This window comes from Acipenser ruthenus, chromosome 9, assembly GCF_902713425.1.
Source record: "Acipenser ruthenus chromosome 9, fAciRut3.2 maternal haplotype, whole genome shotgun sequence".
Taxonomy (NCBI): domain Eukaryota; kingdom Metazoa; phylum Chordata; class Actinopteri; order Acipenseriformes; family Acipenseridae; genus Acipenser; species Acipenser ruthenus.
In genome coordinates, this window is record NC_081197.1 from 33,856,035 (window position 1) to 33,872,981 (window position 16,947).

The 16,947-nt window shown below is 37.4% G+C and overlaps 2 protein-coding genes across 3 annotated transcripts in view; both read right to left on the reverse strand.

Moving 5' to 3' along the window:
- Positions 1-1,882: 1,882 nt before the first annotated feature.
- On the reverse strand, positions 1,883-14,079 carry LOC117405243 (uncharacterized). 2 transcript variants are annotated; one of them, XM_034008150.3, is made up of 9 exons: positions 13,182-14,079; positions 9,654-10,001; positions 8,849-9,038; positions 8,594-8,712; positions 7,860-7,961; positions 7,024-7,256; positions 6,485-6,548; positions 6,029-6,091; positions 1,883-5,160 (listed from the first exon to the last, which is right to left on the reverse strand). In XM_034008150.3, exons 2-9 carry the CDS (start codon positions 9,948-9,950, stop codon positions 4,981-4,983), a joined length of 1,248 nt encoding a protein of 415 aa, XP_033864041.3. In that variant the 5' UTR covers positions 9,951-10,001; positions 13,182-14,079; the 3' UTR covers positions 1,883-4,980. The 2 variants fall into 2 exon arrangements, with proteins under 2 accessions (XP_033864041.3, XP_033864039.3); XM_034008148.3 differs by having other exon boundaries at positions 8,849-9,041.
- Positions 14,080-14,224: 145 nt separating this feature from the next.
- Positions 14,225-16,947, reverse strand: part of cmss1 (cms1 ribosomal small subunit homolog) — a 139,845-nt gene continuing 137,122 nt past the window's right edge. The window contains exons 7-8 of the mRNA XM_059029873.1: positions 16,486-16,692; positions 14,225-14,645 (exon numbers count right to left, since the gene is read on the reverse strand). Of these exons, the coding sequence (XP_058885856.1) occupies positions 14,455-14,645; positions 16,486-16,692 (398 nt within the window). The 3' untranslated portion in view covers positions 14,225-14,454. The remainder of the gene's footprint in view (positions 14,646-16,485; positions 16,693-16,947) is intronic.

Below are 16,947 nucleotides of genomic sequence, written 5' to 3' on the forward strand. Positions count from 1 at the left end.
GGAGAGGTCGAGTGGGGGTGTAGGGAGGTGGGTGCAGTCTGGTCAAGGCATCTGTAGGCAAGTACAAGAGTCTTGAACTGGATGTGAGTGGTGATCGGGAGCCAGTGGAGTGAGCGGAGCAGTGGAGTTGCGTGGGAGAAGCGAGGCAGAGAGAACACCAGGCGAGCAGCGGAGTTCTGGATGAGCTGGAGCGGACAGGTGGTGGACGCAGGGAGGCCAGCAAGGAGGGAGTTGCAGTAGTCTAAGCGGGAGAGTACCAGGGCCTGGACCAGGAGCTGGGTGGCGTAGTTGGTGAATATATATAATATATATAACTTGTATTTTTCTTTATTTATATTTATGTTGTATATATCTGTTTGCTTTTTGTATTTTTTTATTGCCTGTAACATATTGTTATAGTTTGTTTTATTTCTGTAAGTCACTTTGGATAATAATAATGTAACACAATTTTTCTTCCTGGGTAGTAAGTGTTATTTCCTAATTGCTTATGCCTCAAAAGTATAGAAAATGGCTATTATTCCCCACAAACTTTGCTTTTGTGACCAGGACAGTGATATTTTGAAATTTACCTATTTCCAATGAGAAAACGGGCGAATTTGTCTTTTCGTTCACATAAAGTCAGAAAAAAAGAAAATATGAATCCAAATTAACATGTATTTATACTAAAGTAATACAAAAATGACTACAAAAGATTTAGAAGTGAGTAGTTTTTCGAGATTTACAATTATACTGTAAATCACTTTCACGAATCAGCCCCCAAATGTAGTCTCCCATCATGTTCTCGTTATACTGTCCTTCATTGACAGCTCATCCAGGAGCCTCAAAGCCGTGCTGCTCCATAATGGTAACAAGTACCTGTCTCTTTCCCTGGCTCACTCGGTGCACCTCAAAGAGGATTACAACAGCATCAAGACCTTGCTGGACACCTTGAAGTATGATGAGTACGGCTGGGACCCCCGGAAGGTGCTGATGCCACCACTGCACATCAAATTGGGCCTTATGAAACAATTTGTCAGAGCTCTAGATAAGGAGTCGGCAGCCTTCAAGTACCTTCAAGACTTCTTCCCTAAGCTGTCTGAGGCAAAGGTCAAAGCCGGTGTCTTCGTCGGACCACAGATAAAGAAGATCCTGGAGTGCAATGAATTCCCCAAGAAGCTCACTAGTAAGGAGAAAGCGGCTTGGAACAGCTTTGTCGCAGTGGTTCGGGGTTTCCTGGGCAATCACAAGGCCGAAAACTATGTGGAGCTGGTTGAGACTCTGGTGAAGAACTACGGCACAATGGGCTGTAGGATGTCCCTCAAAGTCCATATCCTTGATGCTCATCTTGATAAATTCAAGGAGAACATGGGAGCGTACTCGGAGGAGCAAGGCGAGCGCTTCCACCAGGATATACTGGACTTTGAACGCCGCTACCAAGGACAGTATAACGAGAACATGATGGGAGACTACATTTGGGGGCTGATTCGTGAAAGTGATTTACAGTATAATCGTAAATCTCGAAAAACTACTCACTTCTAAATCTTTTGTAGTCATTTTTGTATTACTTTAGTATACATACATGTTAATTTGGATTCATATGTTGTTTTTTTCTGACTTTATTTGAACGAAAAGACACAAATTCGCCCGTTTTCTCATTGGAAATAGGTAAATTTCAAAATATCACTGTCCTGGTCACAAAAGCAAAGTTTGTGGGGAATAATAGCCATTTTCTATACTTTTGAGGCATAAGCAATTAGGAAATAACACTTACTACCCAGGAACCAAAAAAAAAATAAAAATTGTTACACGGTGTAATAATTTAAAAAAAAAATAATAATAATTTTACACAGTCTACCAGGCTTAACCTTTATATTTTTACTCAAGGTAAATGGTTAAATCAAGATTTTCATTTTCCTGAAATCCTTTATTAAAAACAAATTTGAGGTAATGCTGCCACCTGGGGATATGTACGTGTAATATACAGACACGGACAAAACTATTGGCACCCTATGCTTATACCAATTTTCAAGGTAACAGATTAAGGACAAGCATTTAATACACTTTAACCACTTTTTAATAAAACAAAGAAAAATACACAATTTCTAGTAAATTAACAAATAATCATAAATATTTTGTGTGTCCTTTTGCTTTTATTACAGCTTTCAGATGTTTACGATAATTCTTAGTGCTACATCTTGTGAAATTTGGGTCAATTCTGTCTTGCATATTTCTTTCAGCTCAGAAGATTGGGTACACAATACGCTTTTTTTTTCAGATCATTCCAAAGCATTTCTATTGGATTGAGATATGGGGATTGCGAAGGCCATTCCATAACTTTAATCTTCATTTTCATCAAGAATTCCAGAGTTGACTTAACTGTATGCTTTAGGTCAGTCATGTTTGAAGATAAACAGTCTGTCAATCAGCATAAGAGCAGATGGTATCATTGTACTTTGCAGAAGTGGGGTTAGGGTTAATGTCAGAGTCAGAGCTAGGATTAGCTTTAGTGATGGAGCTAGTTAGGATTAGGCTGTGGATTAGGGTTGGAGCTAGGGTTAAGGCTGAAGTTTAGGGCTAGGGTTAGAGTTACATTGGAGTTAGCGTTACCTTTAGAGCTGGATCCAGGGTTAGGATTGGAGCTAGGGTTGTGGTTGAAGCTAAAATTAGGTTTGGCACTAAGGTTACAGTTATGGTTGGAGATAGAGTAAGGTTTGCAGCTAGGGTTAGGGATGGAGTTAGGTTTAAGATTGAAGCTAGGGTTGAGATTGAAGATGGGGTTTGGATTAGTTAGAATCCCTTTGTACAGTTCTTTTGTGCACTATTTTGCTGATGCTTCTTAATCTTTCTCTAAATTGTCGGCTTTTAATCTTTTTTTTTTTAGCTGCTCAATTCTCCTACCTCCTGTACCCGTAATTTTCTTTGGATGTCCACTTCTTTCAAGCGTTTCAGTTTAATTTGTTCTGTGGTACTTCTTGATTGTGATGTGGATTGTGGATTTTGATATTCCATATTTTATATACTGTTATGTAGCCATTTCCTTTGGTGTAGTTTGTGATGTGTGCTTTTCTCAAACGTGAATCTAACTCCTTTGTCTTAACCATAATCTGCTGTGTTGGCAAAACTTGTCATAAACAAATATTTGAAACTGCTTAAATACTTTATATAAATGTAAGGATTGTTTGTTAAACGACAAGAAATGGTGTATTTTTGGCCCTCGCCATATTACTTAGTGGCTAATGTTCACTAAATGCTTGTTTTCTTGAATTATCTTATATTAAGTTTAGTGCCAATAAGTTTGTCGGTGCTCGTAACGATATACTCAAGGCTCTTTAATTTTCAGTTTTTATTTTATGTAAAGATTCCCGGGAATTTATCAGTTTAAAAATTCCCAGTTTTCTATTCTTTGTGAATGCAAGCAGGTGAAATTAACCTGTATCAGTACTTCAGTTTAGTATGTTTAACAGACAGCCCCATATTACACTAAATTTAAACTTTTATTTACATAAATCTATCTATTGAATAAGTCATGGATTTTCTTGGTGAAAATCGATAAATACCGACTTAGCTTTTGTAAAACCCATTCGTTTGATGGTAAAAATTGAGAGGGTCTGATACTAAATCTACAAAAACAAAAAAGTAAGCACTGTTATTTTTATTTTTTTTAAGTTAACCCCAATTTTGTATTAACCTTTAACTATATATATATATATATATATACACACACACATATATATATATTACACACACACACACACACAGTGGAAACAGAAGTATTCACGCCCCTGCAAAGTTTTCACATTTTGTTGTCACCTCAGCGTACTCCACTACGCTTTCAAATTAGAATGTAGAATCTACACAAACTACTCCACATTGATAAAGTTAAAAAAAATGCATATAGAACATAAGATTTACAGAGAAAAACAGATTAATCTCAGTTACATAAGTATTCAACCCCTTTGCTACTGCAGCCCTAAATCAGCTCAGGTGCAAATTATTTCTTTGAAAGGTCACAAAATTAGTGAAATGGTTTCAGCCTGTGTGTACTCAAAGTGGTTTAACTTGTAGATAATTCCCTTCAGGTATATAAAGACTTTCAAGCTGCAACTCACAGTGATCCAACAAAGCAACCATGAAGACCAAGGAGCTTTCGAAACAAGTCAGGGATAAAGTGGTAGAGAGACACAGAGCCACTGCCCATCACCCAGTCAACACCATCCCAACTGTCAAGGATGGTGGTGGCAGCATCATGTTATGGGGATGCTTCTTTTCAGCAGGGACTGGGAAGCTTGTCAGGATAGAGGGGAGCATGGATTGTGCTAAGTACAGGCGAATTTCAGCAGGACAATGACCCAAAGCCACACTGGAGTGGTTGAACAAGAACAGAATTAATGTTCTTGAGTGGCCCAGTCAAAGTCCTGACTTGAATCCAATCGCACATTTATGGCAAGACTTGAAGATTGCAGTCCATCAACAATCCCCAATAAACTCATCAGAACTGGAGCAATTTTCCCATGAAGAATGGGCAAAAATGTCACCATCCTACTGTGCAAAGCTCGTAGAGACCTATCCAAAAAGACTCATAGCAGTAATTGCTGTAAAAGGTGCTTCTACCAAGTACTGACTTAAAGGGGTGAATACTGGTTGCATAAGTAAACTTCATTTTGTACATTTTCTTTGCAAGTTTTGCTGACATTTAACCTCCTCCTCATATAACAGGGTTCAGTTTAACCACTACAGCTTTGAATAAAAAAAGTTTGTTTGAAAAACTGTGCATAAATTATTTTTAATTCTATAAAATGTGACATTATTGGTAGGGAGTGAATACTTCTGCAAACCACTGTGTGTGTGTGTGTGTGTATGTATATATATATATGTATATGTATATACATATATTTGTTCCACCCTGCAGAAATTGAATTAAAAAAAAAAAAAAAATCTCAATGATATCCCTACAACCAGCATGGAAGATGTACGAACATTTTACACATTACACCCATAGCTTTATCTGTCCATTGAACAAAGCCTCTGCATAATTCTCCGTCTTTCCAGAAAAAGCTCTTTTCGTCGTTCAAGTCTCTTTAATCTTTGTTCAATCTTTGCCATATTCACTGTTCCACTGTAGTTCTCCATTCGTTTTGCCTGCAAGTCCTCTATTTGGCTCTTCATGCTTTTAAAATGCTCCTGGTAGAAAATAGAGGGGATTATTATTATTATTATTATTATTATTATTATTATTATTATTTATTTATTTATTTCTTAGCAGACGCCCTTATCCAGGGCGACTTACAATTGTTACAAGATATCACATTATACATTATTTCACATACAATTACCCATTTTTACAGTTGGGTTTTTACTGGAGCAATCTAGGTAAAGTACCTTGCTCAAGGGTACAACAGCAGTGTCCCCCACTGGGGATTGAACCCACAACCCTCCGGTCAAGAGTCCAGAGCCCTAACCACTACTCCACACTGCTGCCCTATACCCATTATATATGGTTCATTATACCCATGTATTCTATGTTGCCATGGAAACAGAACACTATATTAAAAAAAGAAGATGTCTGTAACCTTCATGTACATATGTATGTACATGCAAAAAATATATTCCTATAATATACATGTTCCTACATCATGACGCTCCCTGGTCAGCAGCTTCATTTAAAATCAAACCGCTGCCATGATCACTCTCGCTACAACAAGCACAGTACAATGGAGAACAAATAATGCATTCAAAATAAAGACAATCAACCAATGATGAGAACGTTGAAACAACTAAGTTCAGACCATAAATACTCGTGCATTATTGGCAAAAAAATTGAGACATGTATTATTGTGTGATAATATATTCTGATCCATACATTATTCTATTTGTATTTTCAGTGCAATAATAAAATCTTAATTTTCAAATCAGTAACAAATATTGTAACTAATTACGTATGTTAACAACTCTTCAAGGAAATGAAAAGTATTTTACTCTGTCCCAGTACACTACAATTAATTTATTTGGATGCTTCATCTAATGTTGAGCAGAGAGGGATAAAACATACCTGAGTTTCTGACAGCTTTTCCTGTAGTTCTGACAGCTGATCATTGAGATTATCCACAAGTTCCTGAAATACAAACATTATATTAAGTATTAATTGTATCACAACTGAAAATGGCTGCCATACCAGGCATTTTTGTAAAGAAGCACAATTAAACTTCTAATTTGCACACATTGACCATTGGGCTCAATATGGATGCTAGATGCCCACAGTTAAAGCATGTACAACATAACCAAGGATAGAATTGGGTGTTTGGGGGAAGTGACACATGAAGTAACATGTATATGGTCTGAGATTAAAACAATGTTGCAGTGATCCAGTTAAGAATCATCACCCTCCATGATAAGGTAATTGGTCCAGGCTAAAACCAGCAAACTGCTCCAAACTGCTTGTGCCTCTCCAGGTAAAACCAATGTAATTTAGGCTGCACCTTGAACTAGACAATCTGAGTGTGTTTACCTGCTCCATCAGGACCCTTTCTTTATGGGATTTTATCTTTTCAAGATAATACATTTCCTTGTTTCTAAAAACAAACAAAACAAATAACATATTCAATCTCTCAGATCTGGATTACTTAAATACTTTACAGAGAACAAGGTTTTTCTAAATTCATTCACGTTCTATATTCGTTCACAATTGCATGTTATTAAAATTATGCAGATGCTTAATCAAACACATATAGTAGGATTTATACAGTAACACAAACGGCAGTAGCGGTGTTTTTCTTTAACAGCTTTGACTGTCAGAAACATGATCACGGTTATTGATCATTTTAACACAATAAATTGAGAAACAAAAAATGACTGATAATATTGAGAATTAATTATTATTCCCATATTTCTTTTCTTTTACAGAACACCTTTCTTTTTTATTCAAAGTCACCACTTCGTATGTGGGCACAAGGTTACACAACAAAATTGCCCCAGTACAGCTCTCTAATTTCCAATGTCAGAAAACTCTTTCTAATTTGAAAGGCAGTGTGGGGGCACCTGCAGTACCTCATTTCTATTTGTAGCTGCTTGATCTGATGGCTAGCCTGCTTTTGTTCGCCTGTCAGTTTTTCCTCCAGAGCTTGTAGTTTTGCCGTTTCCTGCTGGATAACCTGCTGCACAGAGGCAACACTCAGCTGTTTCAGTACCGATTCTGGGCAAAGAGGCTCAACAATGCTGGGGTCCATCTTCCTGCACAGAAAGGCTCTCCCAAGCTGCACTGTTCTATCAACGGTCTCTTCCTGTGAAACCAAAATTAAATACAATTGTATTGTACAGACAGCGATATACATTTACACGCAACTCTGTATACTGTAATTCTTGAGTAAAAAAATAAAACTATTAATTAGTCATTTAGATACTCTTGTATCCGAAGTGACTTACAGAGACTAGGGGGTGAACTATGCATCACAACTGCTGCTGCTGCTGCTGCAGAGTCACTTACAATAGGACCTCAGTTTTATGTCTAATCCGAAGGACGGAGCACAAGGAGGTTAAATGACTTGCTCAGGGTCACACAGTGAGCGGGGATTGGACCGGGAACCACCTGGTAACAAGCCCCTTTCTCTAACCACTGGACCACCAAGCCTCTCTCTATTGTTCATCGTCATGTTAATATTCTGCAAGCAGGTTATTGTTTAAAAAAAAAAATAGAACATACCATTTAAAAAATAAAGTGCATCTATAATATTACATTAATGTAAATCTACATTTAATCAATTAAACTAGTTCACTACATGTTTACAATGTTAAAACTCCCAGAACGATTTGGAACACATTAATAAAATAATTCTGAACAAAGAATGGCGCCCTGAGAAGAGCCATCTAGTGTTTTAATGTATTACCATGTTCACTGTATCTGTCTGGATCTTTTCTTTTTGTGCCCACAACAGTTCCTTCTTCTGAATTTCATCTTTCAGCTCCCTTTGCAGCCTTTTTAATTCTTCCTAAAAGAAGAAACAAAAACGCCAAAATGTTAATATTCTGTAAGCAGCTTATTATAAAAAAAAAAAAAAAAAAAGTCAACATTATTAAAAAAAGATATAGAACAGACCATTATAAAATCTGTGAGCATCCTATAGGATGTAATGATTTTAACACCGAGATATTGTTGCCACAATGAAGCCAGTCTCCAGCATTGTATCTACAGTATATGACTGTATAACGTGAAGCTTTCAAATATAAAAGTATACCAGAAGTAACATACAGCCCCTGCTACGGATGTAAATAGAAAAGTGGAGCAATTCGTATCCGTAAATAAGGCTCACATCATGACCTGCTATATTGTGCACATGGACAGACTGCTGGGTTCCTCCATGAGATTTCCCCAGATTCTGACTCACTCAACCAAGTGTAATCTCATGTAAAAATGGAAATGCAACATTGCGAAGACACACTAAATAACTCATGAATGTCCTAGCCAAATTTGATCACAAATAACTTTACTAACAGCATGATATTTGGAAGGCAAGCTTAGCTGCTGTTTCCTCTTTATGCAGTTTATAGGAACATATTGTTAGGCAAGGACAATATTCTTAATGAAGAACCTGTGCTGTTATTCTAACCGTCCTGTTCTCACCTTTAACTGCATCACCAACTTCTCATTTTTCATTCGTTGCACAAATTCCAAGTCAGCCTCAGTCCAATTATTCCCTTGCATTCCTCTGATTATGCCCGATGTGTCCATTGCATTAAACCCTGTTCAGAGGAAACAAATTAGATTTAGCAAATCAAAGAACCACTCTCTCTACAGATACATGTAAATCACTCACATTCCAATGCAAGTTGATTATGTCCCACAATATCTTAAGGACTGTCATAGCCAGATACTTGCCTTGAACTGGAAGTTGACTTAATCGTCTTAGAGATTTGCTCTCTTTTGTAGAGGACTCGCTCTTCTTTTCCACGATTGAAGACTGGTTACCCTCCCTGGGGTTCGATGCTGAGAGATAAGCTGCTCTACTTGACCTCCTTACCGGCCTGCATTCGTTGTCTCCTGACACATGCACAATTGAGGACTGCAACTTCTTAGAAAAAAAAATGTTTAAAAAGAAGGTCCCAATTAAGTTAATCTTTTAGCATCATAATATTAACTCTAGTATTGGTCTGGTGAATACAATTCAAAATCAACAATGTGGCTTTTGCTGACTTTTGAAAACAACCATTTCTTTCATGTCAGATGGGATTCTTCCATTCAGTAGTTCAGGATCAGATGCAATCAGATGCTATGACAGCACATGAATAAAAAAAAAAACAACACATGCACCGCATATAAACCTGTACATCACACTTCAAACAGGCAAAAAATGCAAAACATCTGCTCCTTATCCACTTACTAATCACAGTATTATTGGTCATATGCTGCACGTCACATTCTCAATTTTAATGATCTAAACAGTGCCTGATCTTAATACCACCGCTATTTAATTATAACAATCTTGCTGGTGTTTTCACCAACTTATTAACTACAAAAGAAAAAAAAAAATCCTTATATATTTTACTTTGGTGGTATTAAGATCTGCCATTGTTTAGATAGGGAGATTCAAGCATAAGGAGTACAAAGTGCCAGTAGGATACACCAATACCAGTGGAAGGGATTATATCACCACATTCATGACGGGTGTAACGTCACCATTTACCTCCTTTCTTGAAGAATTTCGACCCTGGCCAACTCGACTGATCGCTTCTTCACCTGGAGTGAGCCTACTGGAAGTGTGAGATTCTTCGGCAGTTCTTCTGTTGCTACGCCGCAGCTTCTTAGAACTTGTATGTTCACCAGCAGGCACAGCTTTCTGTGAGGTCCGCCTCTTTGTTGAAGAGGCCAATGGCGTTCGAGCTAGCTGGTTCCCAATAGGAATTACATTGCCTGTTTTGCCAGGGTTGCATACTGTTGCACCTTTGGTTGTGGGACCCTGACTTACTTCCTTGTTGTCCATGTTGCAATAAATCCAAGTGCCTTTAAGGAAAGACAGTGAGAAAAAAAACACCTGCAAAAGAAATAAATACATTTTCGGTATTGGCAAACAGATGCTCTATTTTTCTGCTATGCATTGTTTTGTTTTTCCCATCCAATCAACAGACTAGACCACTGATCCTTGAACACTGGCACCTTCCCTTCTGTACCAGTTAGCAGTGGTGCTGAAGTCTCACTTTTGCACAACCGTTTTTTCTACACCAAGGTTTGTATTTGTATACAGTACTACTTTTGCTACACTCTTCCCTACAATAGTTTGTTTAGTCATGTTTGTTTACATACCCTAAACTGATACAAGCCTTTCAACAGTGGGAGGTTGTAAATAGGTGATATTTTCAGTAGTATAGGCTTTGCAGGGATGGAAAGCAGTTTCACCTATTCCAGGTTTTAATACAGTGCCTTGCGAAAGTATTCGCCCCCCTTGAACTTTGTGACCTTTTGCCACATTTCAGGCTTCAAACATAAAGATATGAAACTGTAATTTTTTGTGAAGAATCAACAACAAGTGGGACACAATCATGAAGTGGAACGAAATTTATTGGATATTTCAAACTTTTTTAACAAATAAAAAACTGAAAAATTGGGCGTGCAAAATTATTCAGCCCCTTTACTTTCAGTGCAGCAAACTCTCTCCAGAAGTTCAGTGAGGATCTCTGAATGATCCAATGTTGACCTAAATGACTAATGATGATAAATAGAATCCACCTGTGTGTAATCAAGTCTCCGTATAAATGCACCTGCACTGTGATAGTCTCAGAGGTCCGTTTAAAGCGCAGAGAGCATCATGAAGAACAAGGAACACACCAGGCAGGTCCGAGATACTGTTGTGGAGAAGTTTAAAACCGGATTTGGATACAAAAAGATTTCCCAAGCTTTAAACATCCCAAGGAGCACTGTGCAAGCGATAATATTGAAATGGAAGGAGTATCAGACCACTGCAAATCTACCAAGACCTGGCCGTCCCTCTAAACTTTCAGCTCATACAAGGAGAAGACTGATCAGAGATGCAGCCAAGAGGCCCATGATCACTCTGGATGAACTGCAGAGATCGACAGCTGAGGTGGGAGACTCTGTCCATAGGACAACAATCAGTCGTATACTGCACAAATCTGGCCTTATGGAAGAGTGGCAAGAAGAAAGCCATTTCTTAAAGATATCCATAAAAAGTGTCGTTAACAGTTTGCCACAAGCCACCTGGGAGACACACCAAACATGTGGAAGAAGGTGCTCTGGTCAGATGAAACCAAAATCGAACTTTTTGGCAACAATGCAAAACGTTATGTTTGGCGTAAAAGCAACACAGCTCATCACCCTGAACACACCATCCCCACTGTCAAACATGGTGGTGGCAGCATCATGGTTTGGGCCTGCTTTTCTTCAGCAGGGACAGGGAAGATGGTTAAAATTGATGGGAAGATGGATGGAGCCAAATACAGGACCATTCTGGAAGAAAACCTGATGGAGTCTGCAAAAGACCTGAGACTGGGACGGAGATTTGTCTTCCAACAAGACAATGATCCAAAACATAAAGCAAAATCTACAATGGAATGGTTCACAAATAAACATATCCAGGTGTTAGAATGGCCAAGTCAAAGTCCAGACCTGAATCCAATCGAGAATCTGTGGAAAGAACTGAAAACTGCTGTTCACAAATGCTCTCCATCCAACCTCACTGAGCTCGAGCTGTTTTGCAAGGAGGAATGGGCAAAAATGTCAGTCTCTCGATGTGCAAAACTGATAGAGACATACCCCAAGCGACTTACAGCTGTAATCGCAGCAAAAGGTGGCGCTACAAAGTATTAACTTAAGGGGGCTGAATAATTTTGCACGCCCAATTTTTCAGTTTTTTATTTGTTAAAAAAGTTTGAAATATCCAATAAATTTCGTTCCACTTCATGATTGTGTCCCACTTGTTGTTGATTCTTCACAAAAAATTACAGTTTCATATCTTTATGTTTGAAGCCTGAAATGTGGCAAAAGGTCGCAAAGTTCAAGGGGGCCGAATACTTTCGCAAGGCACTGTAAGACTGTTTTGCCAGTGTACAGGTAACAAGCTCAGGTATGTCTTATCAAACTCATAATAAAACCAGGATTTGATCAAACTGCTTTGCAATGGGAGTCTTATTTCCACCCCTGCTTTACAACCTTCAAATAAGTTAAACAAAAACAACAAAAAAAACCTCTCAAAGCTGAAAGCAAATTTGGATGTTCTCATCTCTCATCTCACTTGACAAAATTCAAGAATTACACCGTCTATAAACCGATAAACTGTCTATAGTCCATATGGGTTACACATTTTAACATTAAACTTTCTCCTGCAGAAATGTTAAAAAGTTAATTAGGAAATAAAACTTTTTAATAAAACATGTTAAAAAGTTAATTAGGAAATAAAACTATTTGGAGAAGCTAAAGGGATCGATCCCACCTCCACCCCCAATAATACGAGCCCTGGCATTTCTTTTGCTGAAGGATCAGTGTGTTGTTTTTCTTCTATTAAACTAATAGATGTGATAAAGTAAAATACTTATAAAATACCTTATGTAGATATCACACGTATGCAACAGATAACATTAATCTTTGTCTTCATTTTTTCTTAAACTTTGCAGGATAAAATATACTACTTCTAAAATACATTTAACACAGAAATAAAATTAAAGGGTCGCCAAATTAAATAACCTCTTAAGCAGCTTATTTAGATATTTTCAAAAGGAGGTAAAATTGATTATTTACTTTTAATATTATTAAACTATTTGTATCATATACTATACTCAACTCAGTATTTATTTATTTATTTTTTAAGAAATTAAATGGGCACCTGGAGAACTGAAACTGTTGTATTTCATTATTGCTTAAAACAACATAAAATGTAGATTTAAAAAAAAAAGTTACGAAACATTTAAAATATTTTTACAAAATGAATTTCACAAGTGTGAAAATATCTACTTCATAAAATTATTTATAATTTAGGATAGCCGTTTAGTAAGTCAGTGGATAAACCCGCAATTCTCTGCGACTGGTTGCAAATATGAACGTTGACTCTTCAGTAATTCTCCATATTTGCATGGCGCTCTGCAGCCACTTTTTAAGGCTACTGGTCGTTCAACCTTCCCTTTAGTCGCATCAAGTGCCACTGTACTGTAATGAGTTAGATATATAACACTGCAGCCTGCATGAAAATACAATATGCTCTTACCGGCACGACGATGCTCTGGAGAAAAAAAAACGGGACGAAATGGTCGTCCCAAGAAAGGTTCTGGTGTAAGATCGTTTATTTACAAACCAAAAATCACTACATGTCAGCTTGGTTAAAAAAGCAATGCAAACACACACATGAGATCGTAGGCCTATATCCAATGTTGTAAATTTATACAACCGAAAATGTTACTACACTAACCGGTTAATGCATTTAGCTTCCCAACTGTAAATATTTGAATCTGCCCTCCTCTGTTCGCATTGGTCTTTCTCTGTTCCGGTTGGATGTGTACATCCGCCCAGCAGTAAATACGCACATTCAAACCAGATTGCACCAAAAATCTTTGATTCCACCATATAGCTACCTATAAATTGTACAACAAATCAGTTTAGGGCATCCATCTTCTGAGGGTGTGTGTCTATTTAGTGTAATGAGAGAGAGAATTCTAAATTCTCGAGTCAGTTGACGCAGACGCAGTTTCCACACCTGCCTGAGAAACTGCGGATCCTGCTGGGAGAGCTGGGGTGAAGGAGGGGTTTACGCAGCTGTACATGTTTCGAATTTTGTATCATTTATTAAGAATATTGTCCACGTATAAACAGCAGTGTATAATAATATGTCACTGTACTGTGTAATATGTACTATACTGTAAACCTGAATAAAACAAGAATTTTAGTTTGAATGCCATCCTAAAACCTTTGCTAATCCCTGGTTACAAGGTGTATGGACAAATGGTTTGATGGCTGTGTTTCAGCCCCTTTTAACCAGGTCTGTGTGCTGGAGCAGAATAAACATTTATAATACAAGTGTGCTGAGGAAATGGGATCATGTCTTATTTTTTAAGTCATAACAGGTGTGTCTTTCTTAATATATATAAGTACTGAAACTATTTTTTTCTTTTTTTGTTAATGTCTGGTGGCCGTGTTGGGGTGGGGTATGTGAGAATGGACAAAACAGTTTAATCCACACTTCAAAACACTTATCAGAAACCAAAAATACAAACAGACACAATCTTACATTACAATTCCAAAAGAAAAAAAGTATGACAGTCCTATAGATAATTTTATTACTGGTTTTAAAGAGTCACAGTCTCATTTCTGACCTCTTTACATAATCACATTAGGTAGGTTGTCATCCACTTTACACCTCACATCATACTGTACCTCTGTAATACATGTTATTTCATTCCCATGTGGTTTGGTGGATCTTTACTAACTGTATTACGAACAAACACACAAAAACATCTAAGCAGGCTGCTACTGGAAAGTAGAGTTTATTCCTCCTCTAGACCCAGAGGCTTTTCCCTAAATTTCAGGTGAACCACTGTTAGGATGATGGCCACTATCAAGATGATCGCGCCGGATGCACAGTAGGCTACACCCAGGAAGTTGCTGTGGCCTCCCAGCCAGGACACAGTGGAGAGAATCACAGACTTTCGGCCTTTGAACTTGCCCACAGGGTAATCTGAAAATTGCAGTTAAGGACAATAGGATAGGTTTCCATTCTAAAATGTTTTAATTAAGCCAAAAGTCACTTCTCTGTTTAATGACTTGACAGCATAAAATAATTTTAAGCATGTAAAACTAGCAAGAGTATGTTTAAAAACAACAATAGAACTCTTCTTTCCAACAATTTTTTTAGACATTTACAGTACAAATAATGTAATCTACTCATACATTTCCATTGCCTTTTCACTTGCTTCATAATAATGTTTAAATCTTCTCAAGATTCATAATTAAAAAAAACTACAAAAAAAATTGTACACCTATTTTTTTTTTTTTTTTTTTTTTTACAATTAACAGGTTTCTTCCAGTCTAATTCATTCCATTAGCCTCAAAACATTTTAAAGGGGATGCAAAGCAAATCTTAATAATTGTCACAAAATAACTGCCACAAAAATTTACCATTTTTCTTAAGGTTGCGGTAATGATAGTAAGGGCTGTCTTAAAATGTTCTTGGTAGACAGGTTGTCTTTATGTAAAGATGATATAACATGGGGAACTCGACCTCTCCTCTCCTGCACTAGAAGACTGGCTGTACCTCCTCTACGCTCCCCTGCCTCCAGAGCCCGCTCCTTCTCCACCCTTGCTCCGCAGTGGTGGAATGACCTTCCTACAGATGTCAGGACTGCCCAGTCCCTGACCACATTCCGGCGCCTCCTCAAGACTCACCTCTTCAGACAGCACTCCTCTTTTCCCTCTGGACACTTTATCACTCTTCCTTAATGCACTTTACTTGCTCTTATCTGCTCCCTATTTTATTGCATTTAATCCTGTACTTTACAGAGTACTGTAATCTGTCACAAGTGTTATTTAATCTGTAGTATTTTGTATTTAATTATATCCTGATGTAACTATCACTGACATTGTTATCTGCTCTGTTATTGAATCGTATTTTGTTATATACTTGTACTTGCTAGAACCGAAGTAATTGTATTTTATCTTGCTTTTAATTGTATTAATACTTGTACTGTGATTCTTGAAATCTAGTTTTGTTTACGACTGTAAGTCGCCCTGGATAAGGGCGTCTGCTAAGAAATAAATAATAATAATAATATGTAACTTTGGCACAAGTCCTTTATACAAGTCACCCTCTGGTTGAGTACATAATTCAGATTTAACAGGACAGAATATCATATGCACCTTAAAGAATCGCTAACTCGACTTTCTAAATGCATTTCCTTACCTCTTATTACCACAAAACATGATCTCTGTATTATACTAATTGCACGTTATATTCTACTGTGACACACAGAGGAGAAGACTGGTATTTAAGCTCTCTCCATGACTTAAATGTGTACATTAATAATAATAAAAACATATATATATATATATATATATATATATATATATATATATATATATATATATATATATATATATATATATATATATATATATATATACACACACACACACACTTAGGATGTTTTGATTGGGTTCCTTTAGTTGATATCAATCACATGATACAGGAATGTTTCCAGTTATTCAGGGAGTTATTTTAAGGTTTGTACAGCTGATAAGACCACCTTAAACACTCTTACCATCGGGTGGCGCCAGTGTACTCTTTAGATTACAACTTTTAGTGTTGTTTAGCCAATTCAAACAATTTGTGAATGCCTAATTACTTCAAGTAACTTTTCAACCACCTGTCTCAGCCAGACGCACAGTCACTGCAGTGTCACTATATTGAGGCTCAAATGACCTCATAAAACCCATTAGTTGGATATGCAAATGTCAGTGTAGCTTAGTAACGTACTGATGAGACAGCTCATTCCGCCAAGAAAGAGCTTGTGAAAGGATACTGTAGGAAATTTTAACACTGTAGTTCCCAGCTGGAAGGCCGTCGTTGAACTCCTGTGTGCGATTCAACTGTCTGTAAAGCTTCTTAAACGAAGGAAAGGCTGCCTGCCTCATCCACACAATGAGGTCCTCGTTCACAAAGCCGTTGTTGTTCTCCTCCACACTGAGCTGGTACGCAGGCTTCCACCAGTAAAAGGGGCGGGCCGTTCCTGAGACAGAAAACCCAGTGAGCCTAAACCATCCATAACTTCAGTTTGAAACAATTTTACACAGATCCTTTTAGTGTACAGAGTTTGTACCTACAGCATTACACACCTATCTGTTAAATGTATAGGAATTACACAGGTTTAAAGCATGCGGCGCCAAGTGTTTATCTAGTTGACTTTGCTTCTTTTAATTTTCCTTCTATTATGTACAACTTCAACCCTATAGTGCCAAGTTATACTTTCAGACCACATGGTTTG